This window comes from Pseudochaenichthys georgianus, chromosome 21 (assembly GCF_902827115.2).
Source record: "Pseudochaenichthys georgianus chromosome 21, fPseGeo1.2, whole genome shotgun sequence".
Lineage (NCBI taxonomy): Eukaryota > Metazoa > Chordata > Actinopteri > Perciformes > Channichthyidae > Pseudochaenichthys > Pseudochaenichthys georgianus.
The window spans coordinates 29,284,963-29,307,628 of NC_047523.1; the positions used below are offsets into that span (position 1 = coordinate 29,284,963).

At 41.4% G+C, this 22,666-nt stretch overlaps 1 protein-coding gene across 2 annotated transcripts in view; it reads right to left on the reverse strand.

The window, feature by feature from the left end:
- Positions 1-22,666, reverse strand: part of ubr3 (ubiquitin protein ligase E3 component n-recognin 3) — a 45,906-nt gene that overhangs the window by 14,108 nt on the left and 9,132 nt on the right. Inside the window, exons 10-30 of one of the 2 annotated variants that reach the window (XM_034109639.2) lie at positions 21,176-21,309; positions 20,995-21,081; positions 20,838-20,903; positions 20,660-20,749; positions 20,442-20,570; positions 20,299-20,351; positions 20,073-20,206; positions 19,751-19,836; positions 19,513-19,654; positions 18,103-18,199; positions 16,895-17,036; positions 16,169-16,273; positions 15,918-16,088; positions 13,462-13,494; positions 12,112-12,557; positions 10,686-10,774; positions 8,369-8,518; positions 7,385-7,518; positions 6,662-6,772; positions 5,979-6,179; positions 5,599-5,735 (exon numbers count right to left, since the gene is read on the reverse strand). In XM_034109639.2, coding sequence (XP_033965530.1) covers positions 5,599-5,735; positions 5,979-6,179; positions 6,662-6,772; positions 7,385-7,518; positions 8,369-8,518; positions 10,686-10,774; positions 12,112-12,557; positions 13,462-13,494; positions 15,918-16,088; positions 16,169-16,273; positions 16,895-17,036; positions 18,103-18,199; positions 19,513-19,654; positions 19,751-19,836; positions 20,073-20,206; positions 20,299-20,351; positions 20,442-20,570; positions 20,660-20,749; positions 20,838-20,903; positions 20,995-21,081; positions 21,176-21,309 — 2,737 coding nt within the window. The remainder of the gene's footprint in view (positions 1-5,598; positions 5,736-5,978; positions 6,180-6,661; positions 6,773-7,384; positions 7,519-8,368; positions 8,519-10,685; positions 10,775-12,111; positions 12,558-13,461; positions 13,495-15,917; positions 16,089-16,168; positions 16,274-16,894; positions 17,037-18,102; positions 18,200-19,512; positions 19,655-19,750; positions 19,837-20,072; positions 20,207-20,298; positions 20,352-20,441; positions 20,571-20,659; positions 20,750-20,837; positions 20,904-20,994; positions 21,082-21,175; positions 21,310-22,666) is intronic. The other variant, XM_034109640.2, reaches the window with a different exon arrangement.

The window sequence follows — 22,666 nt, forward strand, 5'->3', positions numbered from 1 at the left end:
GGGCATAGTGACGTGACCACACACACACACATATTTTCTCAGCTGCGGCTCTGCGGATTTCTCAGCCTGAACTCAGGCTGAGTTCAGGTGATTTTCGCGTTGTCTCGCAGACCCCACGCAGCACCCAGGAAACAACCCCAGTAATCCAGCTCACACTGTTCGCAGCAGCGAGCCCCAATGTGAGTTTGGAACATTGAACAATGTAAATCTATTCTAGCAGACCTCAACAATGGAATTATGATCAGTAGAAATGGCCATGTGATGGGACCTTTAAAATATAAGGAGACCAAACTAACCAAAAAGTAATGACTTGGTGGCAACCACTTTTTAAAAGTTAGTGCTGAGCCCTAATACGGTACATTATCAGTTAAGTTAAGGTTTAAAATAAACCCTACCACACAAAGATACACTTAAAAATGTGTTGTTCTATATACCACAGGGTTTCCCACACAGACTATACTTGGACGGGCCGCCCAGGTATATTAACGGCCGCCCAAGTATATTTCGCGATCCATTTAGGTTTTTTTTTATATATATAATTTTTTAATAATTTTTTTTTATAGACATTTTTTTTTTATTCGTCCGTGACCACGACGCCATCTGCGATCGATTAACTTGTGGACAATGATCCCTCGCTCCATTGCACTGATCTCGCCTCCTTCTGGCCTGTTAAGTGGCCTGCCTCACACAGGGTGACTGGCTGTCCACATGATGCGGCCTGCCGACATGGCCACTGTCATACAGATCATAAATCAAAGCCCTTGATTGGTCTCTGTGTGTCATTCAAGCTCGGGATAAGCTCAGCTCAGGTGAGGTAAAGGAGTGTTTAGATAGTTAACTTAGTCTAAGTTCTCAGTGGGTCTCAAACGGTGTGGTCACCATTTATGTAAACACATATTTCCATTTGAGAGGGTAGTGATTGGTTTAATGGATAGCGAGGTGGGCTGAAGATCGGAAGGCTGTGAGTTCAAATCCCGCGAGGAATACCACCACTAGTGTGCCCTTGAGTAAGGCACTTAGCCCTTAGTTACTCCAGGGACAATGTCCCTGTAATCGGTCATTATAATTCGCTTTGGATAAAAGCGTCAGCTAAATGAAATGTAATGTGATTAGTAAAATATGCATGAATAAATAAATAAAAAGTTAACTGGGTGAAAAAAGGTAAGATACACTTTTAAAACTAGTCTTTGCTACTGCCTCAAAGAGGAGGAGATGAGGGAGACAGGAGAGGCTGATTCAGGAGCACAGACACACTCACAACTATAAATGAACCAAAAATAAATTAATAAACAAGTTTCAGTGTTTTTTTCATATTGGAAATGGTATGGTATTGGTTATGGCCATGATTTTATGATTATTGAAATGTATACAGTTCTGTTTAATATAGGTGTTCCCATATATCTAGTCTCTTTATTTTCCCCTCAAAATGCACCAGATTGATGCATTTAACTCCAAAATAAAAAATAAAATCTTACCGGGAGGGCATGCCCCTGGACCCCCATAGAGGATTTGAGGTCGACCCCCACTAAAAATCACATGGATAGGTTCCTAAATACATTTTTTTTTAAAGTAACCCATTTCCATGTGTGGGTAGTAGATTTAAACTATAGGGCTATCATTATGGGCCCTGCCTGTACCTGTTCGCTCTGCAATCGCGTGAAGGGTCTGCTAACAAGTGACCAACAGAAAGGTTAATGTTGTTGCACGTCACGTCACCTCACCCCGCTACCACCACCCCCCCCCCCCCCCCCCCAAGTATATTTCAGATGTGTGGGAAACAGATCTGTGGGAAACACTGGCAGTTAATGGCGCTTTCACCACCCGCCCAAGTATATTTCAGATCTGTGGGAAACACTGTACCATCTCCATAATCCAGAAAGCTAGTAAAACATTGTTTGTTTATAAGGTTACATGGGATATGTTAATGGCACAAACATTTAAAATCTTCGGTAAGGTATTCATTGAAAGATTCAATCATTCATCAGAGAAAGAGCATGCTGGAGGTACTTTCATCATATTCAGCTTTGGTTACATATCCTGCCTCTTTTACCAGTTTGAAAGATGCTGCCTAGTCAAGCCATTTGCCATTTTCTGCGCATGTTTTCCAGAAGCAATACCGTATCAAGTAAATGACAGCTTTCCAAGACTAATTTTACACAAGCTACACCATTAGCATAAAGCTGTTCCAACCACAGTTCATGCATAATCTCTAACGTGCATTTCCCATGCATATCAAAACACTTCTCACTTGTGAATTTTAATTTCCCAATACCAAAACAGTGAAAAAATAAACTAGAAGCTCTAACAAAGTACATAGATGGTGAAAACAGATAGGTCATACTAAAATAAGAATGATCTGGGCTTGTTTTCATCTCGCCTATGGCCGTTTCTTTCTATGGGCCAGGGAGGTGGGGGCAAATCCTCGAGTTCCCTGGGAGAAAAAGCAATTTCACATAGATAATGCAGCCACGGTGAAGCTCCATCTGGCTTTTGCTGATAAGAGTGGCCCTGTGACAAAGGAATTTTCCACTCCTCAGGCAATTTGCGCTGTTCATTGAACTTCAGAGAGCCAACAGGCACCAAGACACACTCAGAGGATCTTGAGGGCTGGGGGAACCTCAGTGTTGGGTGGGCAAAAGGCCGGAGAGTTACACTCCAGGAAGGGCAGGGTTTTTGGGAAGGTAGTGGTGAGAAGTTAAAGACCCAAAGGTTAACTCAATGCCAGTTATTTTTTGTTTGACCTACTTGTCGAGGAGATACAAACACCTGGGGAAGTAGACTGAGGCTGTAACGGTTTATTTCAAGATTTGTTTTGTAGCCTTTGCCAGAAGGTGGGGGGATAGCAGTGGCGAACCGTGGCTAATATCACAACTGGACCTTCTGTAGACACTCCGACCCGCCGCCCCCCTCCCACCCCGCCGCGGCATTATAATGTCCGTCTTTTCACTGAATTGTCGTCTTGAAAAGGGTACTCACAACAATTCCGCAACAACTTCATCTTCACCTGTTGCACTTGTCACTTCAACGTTAAAAACAATAAAACGGCATGAATTTCTTCGTCGCATTCGTTCTAGATCCTCTGTCTCGAGCCAGTTAACTAGCGGGCCTTCTAGAATACCCTGGGACCGAGGGGAACTCTGAAAGAATATGCCCATTGGCTACAAATCAATATATGATTGGTTGATCAAACTGTCAGTCCAAACGTACGCTCACATTCAGTGCAACGGCCAGGGCATTCTATCAAGGATGTAGAATACCTTGGTTAAAGGATATTCTACCCAGAGACCCAGTTTTATTTACATTTTATTAAATCGATTTTTGATTTGTTTTATCTGAGTGTTCCAGGGTATTCTCTGAATACCTTGAAGGCCCTGACGGTTTGCCACTGGGGGACAGTGACATGGCAAAAATATGACTGGGACATCTCAGGTGCATCATCTCATCTAGGGATGCATTTAGACTGCAGGCAATCCAAGCCAAGAGATCAAATTTGCAAAAATCTCAATCCATTTGTAACATTTTTGTTCAGACTTTCTAAAAAAATCTATCTGGATATGCCAAAAAAATTATTTGGGCGGGTAGACTGAACAAGGTCTTAGAATACTAGCTCATCCCAAGATGCTCCACAACAATGCATTGTAAAAGGAGAAGTGGTCCTTCACACCGAAGGACCACAAAACAGTGGTCCTAAAATTAAGTCAGAAAAGGTCAAATAAATCCATCAAACTATAAGTGAAGATAGAGCAAGAATCAATTCTGTTATACTGTGGCCTAAACTGACAATGCTGCTGATTCTACACACGAATGGCCCTGTTCTTGCAACATTTCCAGGACCAATGCAGTAGTATAATGAAAATATTAATAATACATAAATAAACCTTCACAGCTCCCTGAACAAGTTGTTATGCAAAAACTCCAGTATTGAATTTCAGTTCCTTTCTGGAGCTAAATGTTAACAAAGCCAAACTTTAACACAGAGAGAGAACACTACTGTCTTTTTGCATGGACAATCACTGTTACTCAAGCTGAGGAGCTGGCATTAGGAGGAAAGTGACATATCCATTGTCTCAACAGGCAGTGGTGTGTAATGCGTGTAAAGATGTGTGAGTTGGTGCAGAAAGAGGACCTCCACATTTGAGGACTGCAGACACCAGTGACGTGCGGTGAGGTGCATGGCTGGTGAGGCACTGACTCTTTCAGAGTCAGATTTACAAATATTATATTTTGACCTTAATCAAAATGTTGGGTTATTTTCTAAAGCTTTTTTAGTATGATGCTTCGATTAATTTTAAACAGATCGTTCAACAAAAGGATACCCAAAATCTACATATTGGATTGTTCTTTCTTAGTAAGATCCCATGTTCATTACAATTGGGGTCTTACCTTGATTGAAGATGAAGTCCATGCTATCCTTCTGGACAACAATCTCCATTACATTTTTGTAAAAGTCCTGCTTATCTTCCTCTAGTTTCAAAAGTCTAGTTTGTAGTTTGCGTCTAGTCTACCGTCTCTGCGTAGAATAACAGTAGCAACAAGAACCTGTGGGCTCACGTGCGCCCCCTTCAGTGCGGCAGAGGTTATGGCTGCCTCTCCTGGTGCTTTTTTCATTGCCGTTGTGATGAGACCAGAGGGCCTAAATATCATATATACGTGAAATAAGTTATTTAGAGACTATGGATGGCGAGGATAAATGTAATAAAGGGATCTACAAACATTACATTAGTGACATACAGTGAGATGGTAACAGGCATGCACTTAGGGCACGCTTTCCAGCCAGTTTCTGTGGGGTGACGCATTCTGAGGTGAGGCAGATTTCATCTGTGCCTCACCTCACCCCACAATAACTGGATTGAGCGCGCTCACAAAATAAGTGCACATTAGTGCCCACGCCCCAGCTAGTTACTGTGGGCTTACGTGAGGCAGAGCTCGTCCCTGCCTCACTCCTCATCGCTCCCGTAGCGGAGCTCGGCCAATTTGCTGATTTTGACTATAAAAAGCGATTGGAATCATACAGAAATCACACTTACAACACAGATCAGTGGAGACATTTTATTATTATTACTATTTTGTTTTTCTTTAGTTGTTTTTCCGTTACATTGGAGTATGACAGGTGAGGCTCTGCCTCCTCTGCCTCCCCTGACTGCACGTCGCTGGCAGACACAGAGGTCAGTAGACACAAAGAAAAAGAGATAACGCAAAATGACCAACTCACGGCTCATAACTTATTAGTTAGGATTGATAGAAAAGGGATGGGATAAAACAAAGGAGTATTTTAGATTAAGAAAATAGCTTTTAATGCCGTCTTTTTGTTTAAAAGGGCGATATTCAGCCCATCTACACTGCCTTGTGGGACAGACTACAAGGACCAAAATCATATGTATATATTCATACCGATATCATTCCCAACATATTGAAAATCATATTCATATCATATTGCCTTTGCCATAAAAGTCCAATGTAATCGCAATTTCAAAAATGTTTTCAAATAATTTAACCCTCATACAGAAATGTTCTGCTGCTTTCAGGAACAATATTTCTTTTTTTATTACATAACAGTGTTAAGAAGGTTCTATGAGCTGAGTGTTGCTCTGTCCTTACCGTGCCACGGAGTACATGAAGAGGAAGTCATTATCAGGGGAGCCGGGGTTCTTGCCGTAGTCCATGTATTTCCTCTGGGTGGTATTCTTCACGTCTTTTATAACCAGCTCCATCTCTTTAGTCAAGTTGGATTCCGTCTAACAGAAAGAAAATATTTCTTGAGTGCATTTTTGGAAGCTAACGAGAATAACTGGAAGCTAAGAATAACGTGTGAGCACTAAGTTAAGAATGCATTACACAATAGTTGGACTGTCTAAAGATGTGTCATTTGTAATAAGCATGGCAAACATGGAAAGACATTGGCATTGTCCTTCAAATGTTTCTGTGTAAAGTACAGGATGTTTTTAGTAAAACACTCCTGGATGTATTGTTTAACTCACTGGGAAAAGTGCAAGTCTCTCCTGAAGATCTTCCACCTCCTTCACCAGCACCAGCGTCTTCTTGTTAGAGGGTGAGTGCCAGGCTCCAGCATCCGTGCCCCGCCCGGGGCGACAGGGAAGGACACTATTGGCAAACTGTCGACACAGTGGGCACGTGAATTCCCCCTTGTCCACAGAGAAGCCCTGCAGGACCTGGTCATTCTGAAAAGACACGTGAAAGTTAGAATATGACCTATTCAATCTCAACTCAAAACTTGAAAGAGGCGCCTATCACTGTAATTGAATAAGTTAAACATTATACGCAGTGTTTCACAATGTCTGACTCAAAATCTTTAGCTCATACTGAATCTATACAAAGTTAATGTCAACGACTATTGGATCTATGGCTCTAGTGATCTAGGGTAATGATTTTCAAAAGTAAAAAAATTTGAAGGACTAGTGTGTGTCTATTTATTGTCAGAGCTAAAATAATTCCATTGTTTTGCTCAACTTGTGTCAAATCAGTAAAATAAAGAAGTATTCAATTTCGTACAAAACAGTTAAGAAATCTCTTATTTAAGTAGCTTTTACTCAAAACAGACCATACATCACTGGACTAATGCTTGAATATGTGAATAAATTGTCATAATTGTAATTGATTATTTTCCGTCAAAAATAACTGATAAGGTCAGGATCTCTCTTACCCTCAGAGACTCCATGTATGACTTGTGGCAGTCGATATGCAGAGTGTGACCACAGGTCTGAACGTAGACGCCTCCATCCCAGCCTATCGACACGGACTGCAGACAAGAGCTCTGCAGAGTTCACAAGAGAAATCACATCCATTAAAGCATGCAAATCTGCATTCAGGCAGTCAACCTCCTGGACCTTATGTTTATACTATGGTGCTAATAAATAAATACATTTAAAGGTTGAATTAACAAACTACAATAAACCCTTTTGATTTGATATTATAAAGTCAGCAACTTTTATCGAACAATTACACTGCATTGTTGAATCACCAGCTTTTTATTAGATTTTATCACATTCAGCTAGTGTAATCATTATTTGTTTTACATTTTCTAATGAGGACTTGCATTTGTCTGCCAACTGGTACAATATGTGCATTTCTATAATGCTGTGTGTCACATTTTTACATCTTTATAGTGATGTTACAGCAATTAGCTGGCCTATACTTTGACTATAAAAAGCATTTAAGAATGTAGTCTTTAACCATCTAATGTACAGTCTCTTAAAAGGATTTCAACAGATGCTTCAATACACGCAGTATAAACTAAATGGCACAAAGTTCAAACAGACAGAAGAAACAGCTTGAGCTGCAATTTAAAACACTGAAATGCACTAATAGTGCTCTCAGCCTTTTCCCTCTCCTGTGTAAAGCTGACCATATTTTCAGAAACACCTACATCTTTGAAGAATCGTTGCATGAGCGTGAGCACGACATCATGAGACACTCCACACGTGTCTGCAGCGTAGATATGCTCTTCATCACTCGTGGGCAGCTTCTTCGCCTCTTGGTTTTTGCAGCGGTGTCCGAGCACTGAAAGCCAATCACAGAGGTCAGTTTAAAATATGAAGAAATGTGTTTAACAGAAAGATGAAAAAAGAAAGAAAATCAAGGATTTGGAATTGTGGTCAGAGTTAATGCAGTATTAGGGCAACAACTGATCACTGATAAATTACACATCTCATTTATTTGGTGACAAGTCAGAAAGTGTTTTCCTTGATTAAAAAAAAATTAAAACGGTTAATATATTGTCAATTAAGATATACATTTTTCATTGACTACCCTATAACCCTATTTTACTTTGTGTATTCTTGTTTATGACTGATAAAACAGACACAACCTGACATTTAACAACAATTAAATCAAAATATAAAAAACGTAAAGCTTTAAATGATAAAGGTGTCTTGTCGCCAAAAAATAGGACGGTGTTTTCGTATGCCATTATGGTTCTGTGGGTAACACTGTTGGTCACTGTTGGTCGATTTGACAAGATGTTTTTTAGGTTGAGGTCAGTCTTCTGAACCGTTTTACAGGTTGACTAATTAATCATCAAACATGCCATTTATGTGGATGACAGTGAGTGATCCCCCTCTGTCCGCATGAATGGAAAAGACATGACCTCTTACAATGAAATGCTCAATGACCAAGTGAGCCGGGATCAACATGAATGAGCCAATTAAAACAGTCAGACCCACCCCCAACAATTCTGATTTCCTATTCAGTGACTCAAAGGGGCTACCGTTTGGTTTAAAGGCAAGACTTCCAACAGAGAAATAGTGTGGTTGTTTAACTTGTACTCAAAAATCAAGACGGGGAACGGTGGTGTAGGTTATTCTTTGTAGTATCTGAGAATGGAAGAGGAGGATGCTGGGACATGCAGTACCTGAGGATGCTTGGAGGAGAACTACAAGACCGGTGGGTCTGTCCTCGGTGGAGGGTCCGCTCTGGCCACAGATCACGCAGTCATAAAGAACCTCGGACTCCATCACTTCAGACGCTCCTAAGTCCATGGCCGCCTCTGTTTCAGGGGATTCTAGCACAGAAAAAGATTTATATTTATACAGGTCTAAAAACATGTATCAAACAACACAATATGGTTCAGGATCTCTTCAGTAATTCAAATAACTAGGTTGACGGAACCAGTACATTTTACTATAAGATATCCATGACAGAAAAGTGAAAATCTTAGAAAATAAGTTTCAATGTAATAACGTTCAAATGTATATCATACACATGGGATGCAGGACTCAGGCAACAAACACTCAGTAACACAGCACCGCTCCTTACTAATTAACCCGGGAAATAACCAATTCTGAAAACATACTTTCTTGATTGTTTTGTCATGGGAGAAACAATGGAGAATGCAATATTTATTAATACTGGAAACAAATGTAAATTCACTCTCTGCCACCCCTATCTGCGCATGATAATCACAGCACCAGAAATTAATTACTGAAATGAAATGAGTTTTAAATGTTAAGAACCGTGTTCAATTTGAGCAGTAAATATTGTGGACAAATGTCAAGCAGTGTTGAAATTGATGTATTGCCTTTTGGAAGAATACGTTTTCAAGAGAGGTCATTGTGTTCCTGGGGAAATGAAAGATGCATTAGATGTCAACACCACGGCTTGAGCCCCAGGCCCCCCCGGTACATAACAACCAACACACACAAAACTGAAAGGTAAGATGAGATGAAACACACACAAACACACAATGCAAGTGTGTGTGTTGTATGCTTCATACAACATACAATTCTGAACAGGTCTTTATTGTTAGCATGTTTTTATATTAGATTATTGAGGATACTATCAATCTCCTTGCAGATATGTTTGATACATATTTTTATGATATCTGCCTACACACGTGAATTTGATGTTTGGCACACTGAAATATTTTACATCTCTTTTTGGAAAGAGCTCTGAAAACGAAAACAAAATAAATAAATACTTTGATAATTATAAGTAACTGGGACACTGGCTTGAGAGCGACACATTGTTGTTGAAAATGTCAAGTTAATTTCATTGCTTTTAGTCACAAAATATATACAATTAACAAAATGTTATCAAGAAGGAGGCAACAATCTCATAGAAAAATCTTAAAAGCAAGGCAAAAGAAATAAAAACTATTATTCACAGGAGCAATGTATTTTATTGTTGTCATTTCATTTAATTGACCACTAAATATCTGCACCTTTATATATAATAATAAAGGAAAGGAGAATTAATAACAAACAACAGATACAGGCTACCAGTTTGCGTCTCTTGGATTAAATTCCCAATTTTAGATTTTTACATTTCTTTATTTTCTCTTCCAAACTAAAATAAAATCCTACGAAAATTCCAATGTTTTTTTAGTGACCTTTTATTTATCATGTGACAAAATGTGGTTTTAATGCTGACGTTAAGACCGAACAGCAACCCAGCCGCCTGTGACATGGTACTACCTGGACCTGGGTTACGGAAATGTGTCATTGATGTCTTCTTTCCATCCCATTCAAATCTTACTTAGCCGTGATTTGAAGTACAGCAACTAAAGTGAATGCTCGGCTAAAGAGGTCATGATGCAGGCCTGCCAGAATGGTCCCGTCTGATCACAGCACTCATTATTCATTCACTAACCATGCTGTGTCAAGGTGGGCCCTGGGAGTCCAGTCCACTATTAGTGCTTTGATACTATGTGCCCTCAGCCAGCGGCCCCCCCACACTCCCACAGGAGCGCTCTCCTAACAGGCCTGCAGAGACCACGAGCAAAGACTCTGCCCACTCTCATCTTGCCTCAGTGGAAAGGTTTGAACTATGATACGTTTAGCCAACAGCGCTTTTCTTCAAGGGCTACTGTAGCAGGATGTCCTTCAGAGGAAAAGGGTTGCTGTGTATTTGGTGCTTTTATAAAAAAGGTATTTTACATCAATGTCAAAACAAACCCAGCGTGATTAACACACTAGAGAGGCGCATGAGCTGTACACACTACTGCAGTCTCACTGAGTCCTTGCTGAAGGCATACACATTGCTCGGTGCAAGTTGCAGATTTGTCTTTGTGATTGTGATCAGTTTAAAGAGATCCAAACAAGTCAGAGCATTTTTCCTGTATGGCAACATGATAAAGTGTGGAGCCAGACCTTTCCCCAGCACCGACATAGCCCTTTGGAGAGGTATGGCTGTGTTTCTGTAAGAGGAAAAGGTGAGCTGTCCGTTCTTACCGACATCCATGGCCGTTTCCATGAAGCTCTTCTGCCTGGAGGCAAATTCAGCAAGAAGCTTCTGCTGTCGCTCTCTGGCCCTTTGACGTCTGAAAGAAAGAAGAGGGAAACGATATTTGATGAATATGCAACAACATCCAAGTACTTAAATAACTGCAGATACCCAGTACACAGCAGTGCTTCTCCTTTGTCAATAAAATAATGTCTTTACTGACATTCTCATTTCTTTCAACCCAGTGTTTAACTTGTGTTAAAAACTAACCGAATACTTGTGGGTACATATTAGAATATCATGAACTACTAAAAGAGGATATATAATCATTTTATACCAAGATTATATTAAACAAATTAGATTATTTCCATTAAATAAGAATCACTCAGCAAGGGAAAATAGGGATTTCATGCACCAACAACAAGCACCCATTTGCTCCATTTAAGAACATGTATCAGTCCACTTCACAGATGCATTTCAGTAACATGGAAACAGGCATGTCTGTTGTGCGGGGCATGTTTCCCCTGATCCCCCACAGCATGAGCAACAGATACCTCCATGTATCCGGGGGTAACGGCACACAGCAGGTGTCCGACTTTAACAAAGCTGTGATGTGAGAGTTGAAAAGGTTGATTATTGAACTAATACGATGGGTTGAGCCCATTTTGAAAGGGCCCCGCTCTGCAGACTTACAGGGCGAGAGCTGACTGTAAATTAAGTCCCTAATAAGAGGACATAAACAAATGCTGACAGGAGCGTCACAGCTCAATAATTTTCACTGATGGTTTCAGGGGCGCCGACAACCAGCATGAGGAATGGGTAGCCGCTTCTTACTTCTCGCTCCCACTGACCGCACTGCTGCCTGACGGTTGCCATGGAAACTGAACCAGTTCGTGTGAGATCTCCTACCTTTACCTCCGTCTGTGAGGTGAAGCCAACCCCAAAAGCAGGCAATTATGAAACGGTTATAGCCCATTCCATCATCATTAGAGGAGGGAAATGGGAGACACGGACTAGTGGGTGAATGTCTGGCGGAGAATCAAAACCCACTGAGTTTCACCTGGTTTTTGGAAATAGCCACTAGACACCATTTTACGGTGGTGCAAAATGAACTACAGTGTCATTGCCAACACAGAAAGGATACTTGTGTGTATTATTGTTCTTTCGAAATAAAAATAAAAAATTCAATCTTTTATCTGCTGCTATTTTGCCCAGTCATTTTTGTATGTTGTAAAATATATATATATTTTTTTATTTAATAATACAAATGATGATGAAACTTCCTTTTGAGATCGCTGTGATACATATCAATGTGCAACAACGGCAAAACTATAAAGTGCTGCAAATGCATTATGGAGCAGTGCACATATAAATCAGTAGTGGTGGTGAGTATGTAATTGAACACATTTAAACTGTACATGATGATGATGTTACCTCTCTTCTTTATCCATGGTTTTCTTGTCAGAGGGACTGTTCTTCTTGGGTGGCACAGGAGGACACGTCTTTCCACAAATGTCCTGGATGCTCCGCTTGATCTGGCAGCTGCGCGCGGCTGCCTTTGTGAGGATGCGCTCGATGGCTGTAATGCCATCTCCGTGAGTGTGACGACTCGTGTCCATATCATCCAGCCAGGACGGCGACAGATAGTTCTGCTTGGACGAGAGCTTCTGGTGGAGCTTGATGAGCAGGGACAGCATGCTCTCTCGGATCTCCAGAATCTCCGTCACCAGCTGAGGGGGGGTGCCTGGTGGGACCCAGCGTGTGGAGGAACTCTTGGGCCTGACGACCTGGGCGGCTTCAGTGTTGCTGCGGTTGATTATCTCCTGGAACTTCCTCCTCCGCTCCGCGACAAGGCTGAACACCTGAGCTTCACGCAGGTTCTAAGAAAACATAGAATACATATTGTTTTAACAATCTATTCACACAACTGCACATATTCATGTAATGACTAACAAGATCATGAGAACATTGTTTTTGTTTGGGGGGATAAAACACTCAAATCTGGCAGCGTTAATATACCATGCCCTAAGATTAAAGCTATTTGGAGACACTTATGGTACATACATAAATAACAAAATGGGTCACAGCACAGCACACAACATGTCAAGTATCAGGTCCACATCATATCAGCAGAGTATGCAAACAGAGAAAACTGTCGTGACAAACATCCCTCCATTCCACCTGCAGCTGGATGCTTTCAGAGATCTGTCTTTGGGCATAAACATCATCTCCTAATTTGCATCACTGGCAGTCTGAAGGACTTTGATGGATTGGAGGGGTGACTCTTTACCATAGCACAACATACATAGAAGTAAAATGTCCATTATAACATTTCAGCTGACGCTTCATGAATAACGTTGCCGATAGCACTCAGAACAACAACATTCCTGAGGAGAATTCAAATCATCCTGATGGGCACACAAGCCTTCTGAAAGATAGCCATGACCTAACCTGACAGAAAGGACCTGAGCTGCACTGTTAAATAAACATACATAATATAGCCCAGTCAAGGCGACATCAATCATACTGACATGCGGTTAAAAAGTGTTTCCCCAAACCTGCATTTCACATGTGATTAGTTTCTGCAGTCAAGAGGGAGGGGAACTGCTGAAGCGCAGCAATATGCACACACCATAACACACTTCATTTGAAAAGCACAAAACAAACGTGTGCAAAAGAAAATCCTTTCATATTTCGATATAAAGTGGAGAAAAACAGCTGCCAGTGACTTTGAAGCCACCAGCCTTTTTACTTAAAAAAAGAAAAAAGGATGTAGATAGGTACCTCTCTCCAATTCCCTGAAAGACGCCGGGAGTTCTGTGGAGCAAGTACAGCAGATGAACCAAACTGTAACTGGGTATGTGTAAGGTGTCCTTGAGGTTTTAAAAAGGAGCCTATAACTAAAACGTATTATAGTTATTTTTATTATAACAACTAAGATGTTAACTGTATGTCACTTCCAGGTATAACGTTAAGACCCTATCGGCTGACAATCAAATAGCAAGGGGTGAAGCAAATTATATCTTTTCAAAGCCTTTAAGAGTTATTAGAGGCTGTTTCATAGCAGGGTTTCCGCTAGGATTTTTTCTCGCCGGTCAAATGTCCGGGGAGAATTTATTTTACCGGACTAATTTGAAACTTACCGGTCATATTTCAATAATAATAGTAAGAGTTGTGTAGCAGAGTTTCCGTTAGCAGGTAATTACCGGACTCTGAGCAGATATGCTTCAGTTTAAAACTCAGTTCACGGGTCTCATTTTTATATTGCTTCAGTTTATAATCGTAACAGATCGAAAAATTCAGATTCATTTTTGAATAAATGATTCCACAAACAACAAACAACATAATTATTACATTCAAACAAACTACTTGTAGTAGATAACGTACATTATTCAGAAGTTTACATCAACTTTGAATAATAACACGGGAGAAACGGAGCCTCTCTTTTCCCCTCTCTCTCCTGACAGCAGGTCAGTTTCTCAAGCAGCTCCTGCAGCCCGCTAAACAGAGGGCGGGGCTTCAGGAGTGGAGTGCACCAGCTGGGCATAAGCTGGGCGTAACTCTACGTCCGACGTAGAACCGAAGGTTAAGACCAAACTAAAGTTATGACTAGTGCACCACTTAGACTTAAGCCCTGTATGCTGGGTGTAACTTTACGCCTAGTATGGAGCAGGCGTAAATCGGAAAGACAGACTAGTATCCATAGTAACGTAAAACAAGCAAAAGGATATTAACGATGGAAGGGCGTCTTGTTTACATGTTTAACAATGAAAGGGCATTAAGAAGAGAAAGAGTCGTCCGTGATCGAACAAACCCACTGGACATCTATTCAGTGAACTGACAGAGGGGTTTCGTTTCGGCAGACAAGCCCTTTTTGATTTAATCGAGGAGATCTCCCCTCAACTCCAGCACTGATCAGACCGAAACGCTGCGCTCTCCCCAACCTTGCAGGTGCTGATTGCGCTCAGATTCTACGCGAACGGGGCCTTTCAAAAATACTGTGGGAGACATGATTAATGTTCATCGCACAACTGTATGTCGGGCTATAAGACAAGTTTCATTGGCCCTCCAGCACCGATTTCTTTCTCTGTCAGTTCCCGCTGTAGCTCTGACAAATCCCTCTTTCTCTTTCGGGGTGCGGCCATTTGGGATTCCCCTTGAGTCATCGCTGACGCTGTGGGTGTGGGAATTCCCTCTTCTCTGCGGTCCTCTGAGTCTGTAAAATGGCGTTGCTTGGCAACAATTACTGTTTGGCGTGTATTCACGTGGACCAGGCGCAGCTACGCCCGAGACTAGTCAGGCTTGGTGCACTCGGTGTAAATTCGAATCACTACGTCGGACGTAGCTAAGCCCGACGTTAGAGTTAAGCCCTACTTTTTTACGCCCATCTGGTGCACTCCACTCCAGGTGCTCAGGCAGAGCTGCGTGTCTCGGTCAGACTCAGCAGCTGATCTGATCTCTCTCTCGCTCCGGTTACACTTCACTCGCGTTCATGTCCATATGGATCAGATCCAGCTCTCCTCATCGGCCTTTATAGAGAGCACCGATCAAACTATTAAGAGTGAATATCGGCCGATAATGACCGGCGGCCGATCGATCGGAGCCTCCCTAATTATTACCAGACATTTTGACCGTCAGGTTTTGAATTTACCGGTTTTTTATAAATGTTACCAGCTAAAAACCGGTAATTACCGGCTAACGGAAACCCTGTCTCATAGTACACTTCCTTTTTAGATTCAGCCCCTTCATGACATGTCAAATATGTGTTTATGAGTCTACAATGTTTATTACGCTGTTGGTAAAAGTTGTTCATATTTAATTGCAGCAGAGGGCCATCAGCATAAGCGCGTGAAAATCCAAAAGAAACCACGCCTGACGTTCATTATGCTGATTACTTGACTAAATACACCAACAGAAAAACCAACGGCATCATAAGTCTCAGAATATCAGAATCAGAATACCTTTATTCTGGCTTTATTCTTTAGTCTGGCATCCTCTAGACTTATCAAGTGTTAAACCCTAACCCTTCGCAGCCACACATTACAATACTTCCGTACTGGGTCTTGAGCATTTAGGTGTTCAGCTTTCATCCCCAGCAACTCATTTGATTTACTTTCCTGGTATTGGCAGGAAGGATGCAGTGACTAACAACCTGGGAGTCAGTATAGTCACGACAAGTTTTCATTTGATTCTTGTACTGTAATCAGTATCACTGTGGTGCAGACAGAGCCCCCCGTTACCTGGCCATATGAAGAAGCTTCAGTGCTGGTGCTGGGAGGGGCCTCTCTCTTCACTTCAGGAGCCGTCTCAGGAACCCGGACCCTGACAAAATTGATGACGTGGTGCAGGTTGGAGAGGAGGTTTGTGCCAGGGAACCAGCTGTCATGGCAGTGCTCCTCAATGCAAGGCTCCTGCAAGCATAAGATCCTGTTAGGCACTAGAAGTCTGGAAAGTGAGGAGGGGGGTTTTATCTCAAACAGCCCTGTCTTACCTCTTCCTGCTTGTTGTCTTGATCCTGGTTGTCCAAGCCCAGCTCGATCAGGTACATCACCATGCACAGCACATGCTCAGACATGTTCTGATGGTCCATCCAGACCTAGAACATATCAAACTATTAGTTTTTCCTGAGGAACAGACCCACTTTACGCTTTATTACCAGGTTTATTATAGTAAACTAAAACTGTGCAATGCCACAATCTCTTCACAGGATTTAAATATTGTAGTAGGTCTAATGCCGTTTAACCAAGCTGTTCAGCTCGGGTTTAATGTTGACCAACTAGGGAGGGGGTAACATTTCAAGTGCAGTTGCCAACTCAAAGCATCATGGCCATTTCTACACAGATCTCTAAGCGTACATTTCTTATGTATATGAAGCAACAAACTTGAGACTTTGTACATGGCCCAAAAAAGGAAACTAAAACAAAATATATGAAAATTAAATAAAAGAAGAAGAAAAATCACTGTAAAAATGTTACTAAATCTAAATTACGTTGCTAACTACATCTATTATACCTCATCTACACTAGCAGCTGCGCCTTCTATACTTAGACAGTCCTGTATTCTAAAAATATCGTGTAAGGTGTCAACATCTATTAAAATCATATTACATGTGCATCAAATAAATATGGCAAACAGAAATACTTTTGATTTAGCACAAGGGGTAAATTGAGATAGAAGGGCTGGACTGTATTATAGCAGTAGTCGTCAAAAGGCTCACCTTGTAGAGGAGAGTGAATATCACAATGTGCAGCGTCTTGCAGTGCAACAGCTTGGTAAGGCCTTTGTAGCACGGGTGCAGGGGAGTCCTCTCCTTGTAAGGTGGCCATGGGTTGCCAGTGTGAAGGCCAGACTGTTTTAAACTGTGTAACAGAATAAAAAATAAACAAGTAAGTAATAAATCAACATCAGTAATACACAAAACCTAGGGCTCACCGCACCCATAAAGGAGTAAGCTAGCTCTTCACAACATAAAAGGTTGAATTTCGCACATAAAGTGAGATCATGAAAGAAATAAGAGTCTGATGAAGTGACACCGAACATTTGTTCCGGATAATTCACTGCATAAAAAGGGGTTTTAGTCTATGCAACAGAGCAGCCAACAGGCAGCACGGGCGCTCACTCTATTAGTGATGATGGGATCATTGTTATATAAAACCAGGGCCAGCCTGACAGGCAATCCATCATATTCAACCCGTGTGAATGAGCCACATGAGGCTGCCATCACACTCTGAAGGTGGCCACGGCAGCTTCAATATGCTTCGAGGAGAAATATGCCTTCGTTTCATTTGATTTAGAACAGCAAACCTCTCCTAGAAAAGCGTATAGAGCATGTAAAATAAGTGCCATCAGTGATCTGCCCATACTAATTCAAAGAAGGCGTTGAATCCCATTATATAAGAGGTTATCTTCCCAACTGCTATTTCAAATACAGATGCACTCAGTGAGTATAATTAGCATCCGTTCTCGTTCCAGCGACCGTAAAGAAAATTAACCCGAAGGTATCTCCTTCACCTCCATGGATGTGTTTGTCTTGGGAAACGTACGACCCGCAATCGAACAAGAAAGATTTCCTCATTTCTATTACAATTTAGACTGAAATATTGATTTAGCTCGACAGCTATCTAATTGGAACCGAATCGAGCAGCGGCTAGACCTGACCTTCCTTATCATGTCTCCTCATGGGCAGGTGAGAGAGTTGACCCTACGACACTGAGCAGAGTATGATGCAGGCTGGCTTTGTAAGGGATGACTACACATGAATACTCCGTTTAAAATAATAGAATACTGTGAAGCTTAATAAAAGGACAATCGGCGAAAAGGGATAAGATAAAAGGTTTTTAAACAAAAAATCCCTGTTTATCAAATATCTTGGGTATATAAACAAACCATTAACTTGGGGCAACCAAGTCAACAGTGTTTACTTACAATGCTGAGTATCTGTCCATTGCTGACTGGACGTCACGGCGATAGACCGTTCTGAGAACGACCATGATGGGGTCAAACTCCTTCTCCCACACCTCCGCTGTTTAAAAAAAAAAACAAGATAAATGTTAAGGGACCTCTGGTAGAAAGTGGCATTGACTCACTTTCTTCCTATTTTACCCTTCTCTATGTTAGTGGTATAAGCCTGCCCCCAAGTGGTCTGCTGAGGACGTTTATAACAGATCTAATGCTCAATGCTTTCAGGGTGTTGAGGCCTCATATTCATTTGCTTTTTTACACATTTCGACCCACAAATGAGCATATTAAGTGCTTGGTTCACCAGTTCACCTCCTGGACCCTGCCGTGGTGCCCTTGAGCAAGGCACCGGACACCCCCCTTCCCCCCTCACTCCCATAGCTCCCTGGGCGCTGTACAATAGCTGCCCACTGCTCTTAGTACTAGGACGGGTTAAATGCAGAGGCCACATGTCACTGTGTGTGCTGTGTGCTCTGCATGTGTGACCGTTAAAGAGGGTTTCATCCCTCCGATTCTATTCTATGGTCTGAAATGCAATACATAACATGTATTCCCTCTAGGTTGGTTGTGAAATATATCTATCATCAGGGTTCCACATCTTATTTAACATCAAATTTAAGGACTTTTCAAAGACTTTACAGGCCCAATTCCCTCAAATCCACAGACCAACATGGCATGTGAGACTTGGATCAAGGTTAACTACTGTTACAACACTTATAAAATGAGAATTAGCATGCTTCACAGAAATTTACAGAAATCCTTAATGATATAAATGTAAGCACTTTCAAATGTCTATGTTTTGTCTATTTAAAAAAACGTTCAAGGCCTTGATTTTTTTTGATTTGCCCAAAAGCTCCAACTATGAAGCAACAGCCATTGCTTAATAATAATGGCACAAGACGGCAATAGCTATTTAGAATGTATTTGCAGTTCCTCTACCACTTTGGGATGCCCCATTCCCAAAACATTGCAATTCTTGTGACTGCTAACTCTAGTGTTGGCCAGTGGAGGGCAGCACTCAGAAATATTTACTACTATCTCCACACAGGAAGTTCAGGCTGTCAGATACAACCCGAACTTTGCAGATACCTCAAAAATAATTACAGCATCATTTACCATAGTTTCTTTTCAGCAACAAGTCACATAACAAAATAGAAAACAGTGAAAGATCCAAAGTTCTTTCCATAATTGGGTCAGACCCTGATGTCCACATTATGAGACACAAAAACGTATAAAAATAATACCGAAAGTACCCTTTAACCACTACAGCCATTTCAGTGACTTCCCCTACTGCACTTTACAAAAAGCTTATAAACAGGTTATGCGTTACAATGGACTGTTTGTGTCATGCCTCCACTCGTCCAACAAACACCGTACCTTTTGGCGTGTACATGCCCTGCTGCATGGAGCCTCCGGGCTCGAACACCGGGGCTTTGAAGTCAGCCACAGCAGAGAGCATCTCCTCGAAACTACAACTCCCTGGGACAATTCCACTCTTTGGGTTGGGATTCTCAGGGATCTAGGAAAACACTCTTAAGGAAAAAGATTATCATGGGTGACTGAACATAGGTATTCTTTAACATATATCTGTAATGAAAAAAGTATTGAAGGATACAAGGTCTAACAGTGCGCTGTGTGTACGGTCATTCATACACAACTGTGAAACCATCTCCGCCCGCAGAATCTCATCATCTGTCATCCCTGTTGGTGAGACACAGAAGTAGAACGTAATGACAATCTGACTCAAATTGAAGCCACATATTAAACGCCACTTAGCACAACTCAATAGAAATATTGCTAGTAATATGGCACAGGATTGATTTTATTTTATTGTAAGCGGTTTATTATTTTTACAGCTCTACTGAATGCAATTGTTTATACAAATGAAGCTTGATGTCTCTCTGTAGACTGCGGGCGTGCTCGGTTGTACCACTTACCCAAATGAACGCGAAGGCTTGTCAATATGACGAGGAAGGTGAGCGCTCCTTCAAGCATCGGCCTCTCCTGCTCAGAGTCCAGCGCGGCGTTCTGATGCTGCGACGCCATGGTCAACAGGTCAACCACTTTGAACCTTCGTGACAGAAGACAATGAAGATCATGCTTCTGAACTGTATTACAATAAAGACAAATTAAGATTATATGAAAGCATGTGAAGGAGTTTACCTCTCAAAAACACTTGAGATGAAGTAGTCCGGATCTAGTCTTGATGCACAAACCTGTAAAACAAAATAGAAAAATAATGAAAAAATGATTTTGTCAATGCAGTTTATGACGGATACAAATGTTCCATCAAAATCAATACAAACCTGGAGCAGGTAGATGTCCGGGTCGATCATGGAGTTGCAGAAGTGGGACTGCACGTAGGTCATAGCCTGCCCCTTGATCTGCAGACCGTTCCTGACCCACATGTTGCTGTGGATCTCTGACAGGCTTGCCTACAGACATACATAGCAAAAGATTGAGTTAACATATGGCTACAGACCGTGTAGAGGCATGCACATGAATATCAACCAGAAATGTGTACCTGGATTTGGAGTGGATGCACCATAATCTTCATCAGCATCTCTTGGTCAGGCAGGAGGCTATCCAGATCCAGCCCTTGACACTTTACAGCCTGAGAATGTTCAACCAAATAATTCACTTTAAAAAACACACATGCATATACTTGGGAGTCATGTCTTAAGGTTGAGTCTGTGACATACCTTACTGAGGAACATGGCATAGTAGCGGTGCAGTGGCAGATGAAATGTCACTTGATTTGGAGCAGGCTGTAAGAGATGTAACAGTCATGAGAAACAAGGAGAGGTTAAAACGCTGTAAAAAGCAATTTTACAAATTGGTTTAGCTTTAAAATGTCACCTCGTCATTGAAGCCAATGGCATCGAACCAGATCTGCAGGGTCTCCAAGCAGTAGCGCACCACCGTTTTAGTATATTCCTGTGTCTCCTGTCGACAGATAATATATGTTAACCATTGAAATAGGGTTAAGAGAGTCAGTACATGCAGCACAGGATGCTTGAGAGGCATGTTCAATACATACTTTGACTTTGCAGTGTGTTAAGAGACCCCACATTGGTTGTGCGCAGGCCTCGAGCTCTGCTGCAAACGCTGCATAGTATGTCTGAGACTCAAACTCCACATGTTCATTCAACTCGCGCTTATTCAGGTTCATACCTATCACAGCAGGAAAGGGTTTACAAGGTTAGACAGTATTGGCTTCATAATTCCCATATGAGCAAAACGCTAAATATATGTTTTGTTCCCACACATATTAAAATGTCAGTATATATATATATATATATATATATATATATATATATATATATATATATATACACACATTTCTATTTTAAGAAACCAAATGTGTACCCTGAAAGCCAAATAAGTCACTATTAAACAAATATTTTTAAGCAGTAGCAGTGCAGCAGACATGCGTGTATTTGTGACACTGCGCACATAAAGTCAGCAAGAGGATACTCCGCTGCAGGCCACTGTGAAAGGGTGACAGTTATTTTTAGGTTTGTGGAGAGTAGACATGACAAGTGAGCAGCTCACACCACAATCCTAGTATAATGACAGTCTCACACACAAGTTACAACCACCCACTTCCTCTATGAGACATTATCATCAGTAGATGACAGGTGAGGTGTCACTAAGAACTGTTGGTAATACTAAACAATATGGGAAAAAATATCTATTTGCAATTATTTTATCTGATATTGGAATTGCAATACGATTCAAAATATAGAGGGAATTTTTAAATGTTTATATTTATATTATAATTTGAGGACCCATAACAAAAACAACAAAAATGTTGCCTTCAATGTATATTGTGCCTCCTGCAATTCGGATACTGCTTTACTCTATATCAGGGGTGCCCAACCAGTCGATCGCGGGGAGATTCCCAGTCGATCGCGAGATGTGTCTAAAAATAGAACAACAATATTCTGTTTTATCATTAATGTCCTATAACATAATCTTCCTGTGCCAGAATAATGCACTTGAACGCATCAAAGCTTTGTGATTGGCGTGACCCCATGTGTCGGGGCGTGGCTGGTGAGCAGTGGTCACTAGTTCGCTGACGTTGTCCAATTGTGGCAGAAGCAAAAAATCCCAACATATATAATTTTCACTCCGAGTGGGAGGATGATTATTTTGTTATCTATTCCAATTCAAAGTCCATCTGTCTCATCTGCAATGCGAGCGTGGCTTTATCGAAGAAGGGTAATTTATGAGCGGCATTTCAAAACAGTGCACAAACGCTACGAGACGGAATTCCCTCCTAATTCTGCCCTACGCTCCCAAAAGGAGAGGGGCCTGAAAGGACAGCTAAATGCACAGCAGTCCATTTTCACCAGGCCCAACAACAAGAGCAAGGCTGCTACCATAGCATCTTATCTTGTCAGTCACGTTCTTGCGAAACACATGAAGTCTTTCAAAGATGGCAAAGTTGTGAAAGAAGCTTTCCTGGAGGCTGCCGACGCGCTTTTGGGGGACAGTAAAAGGGTCATTCCAGAATTGGAGGACATTT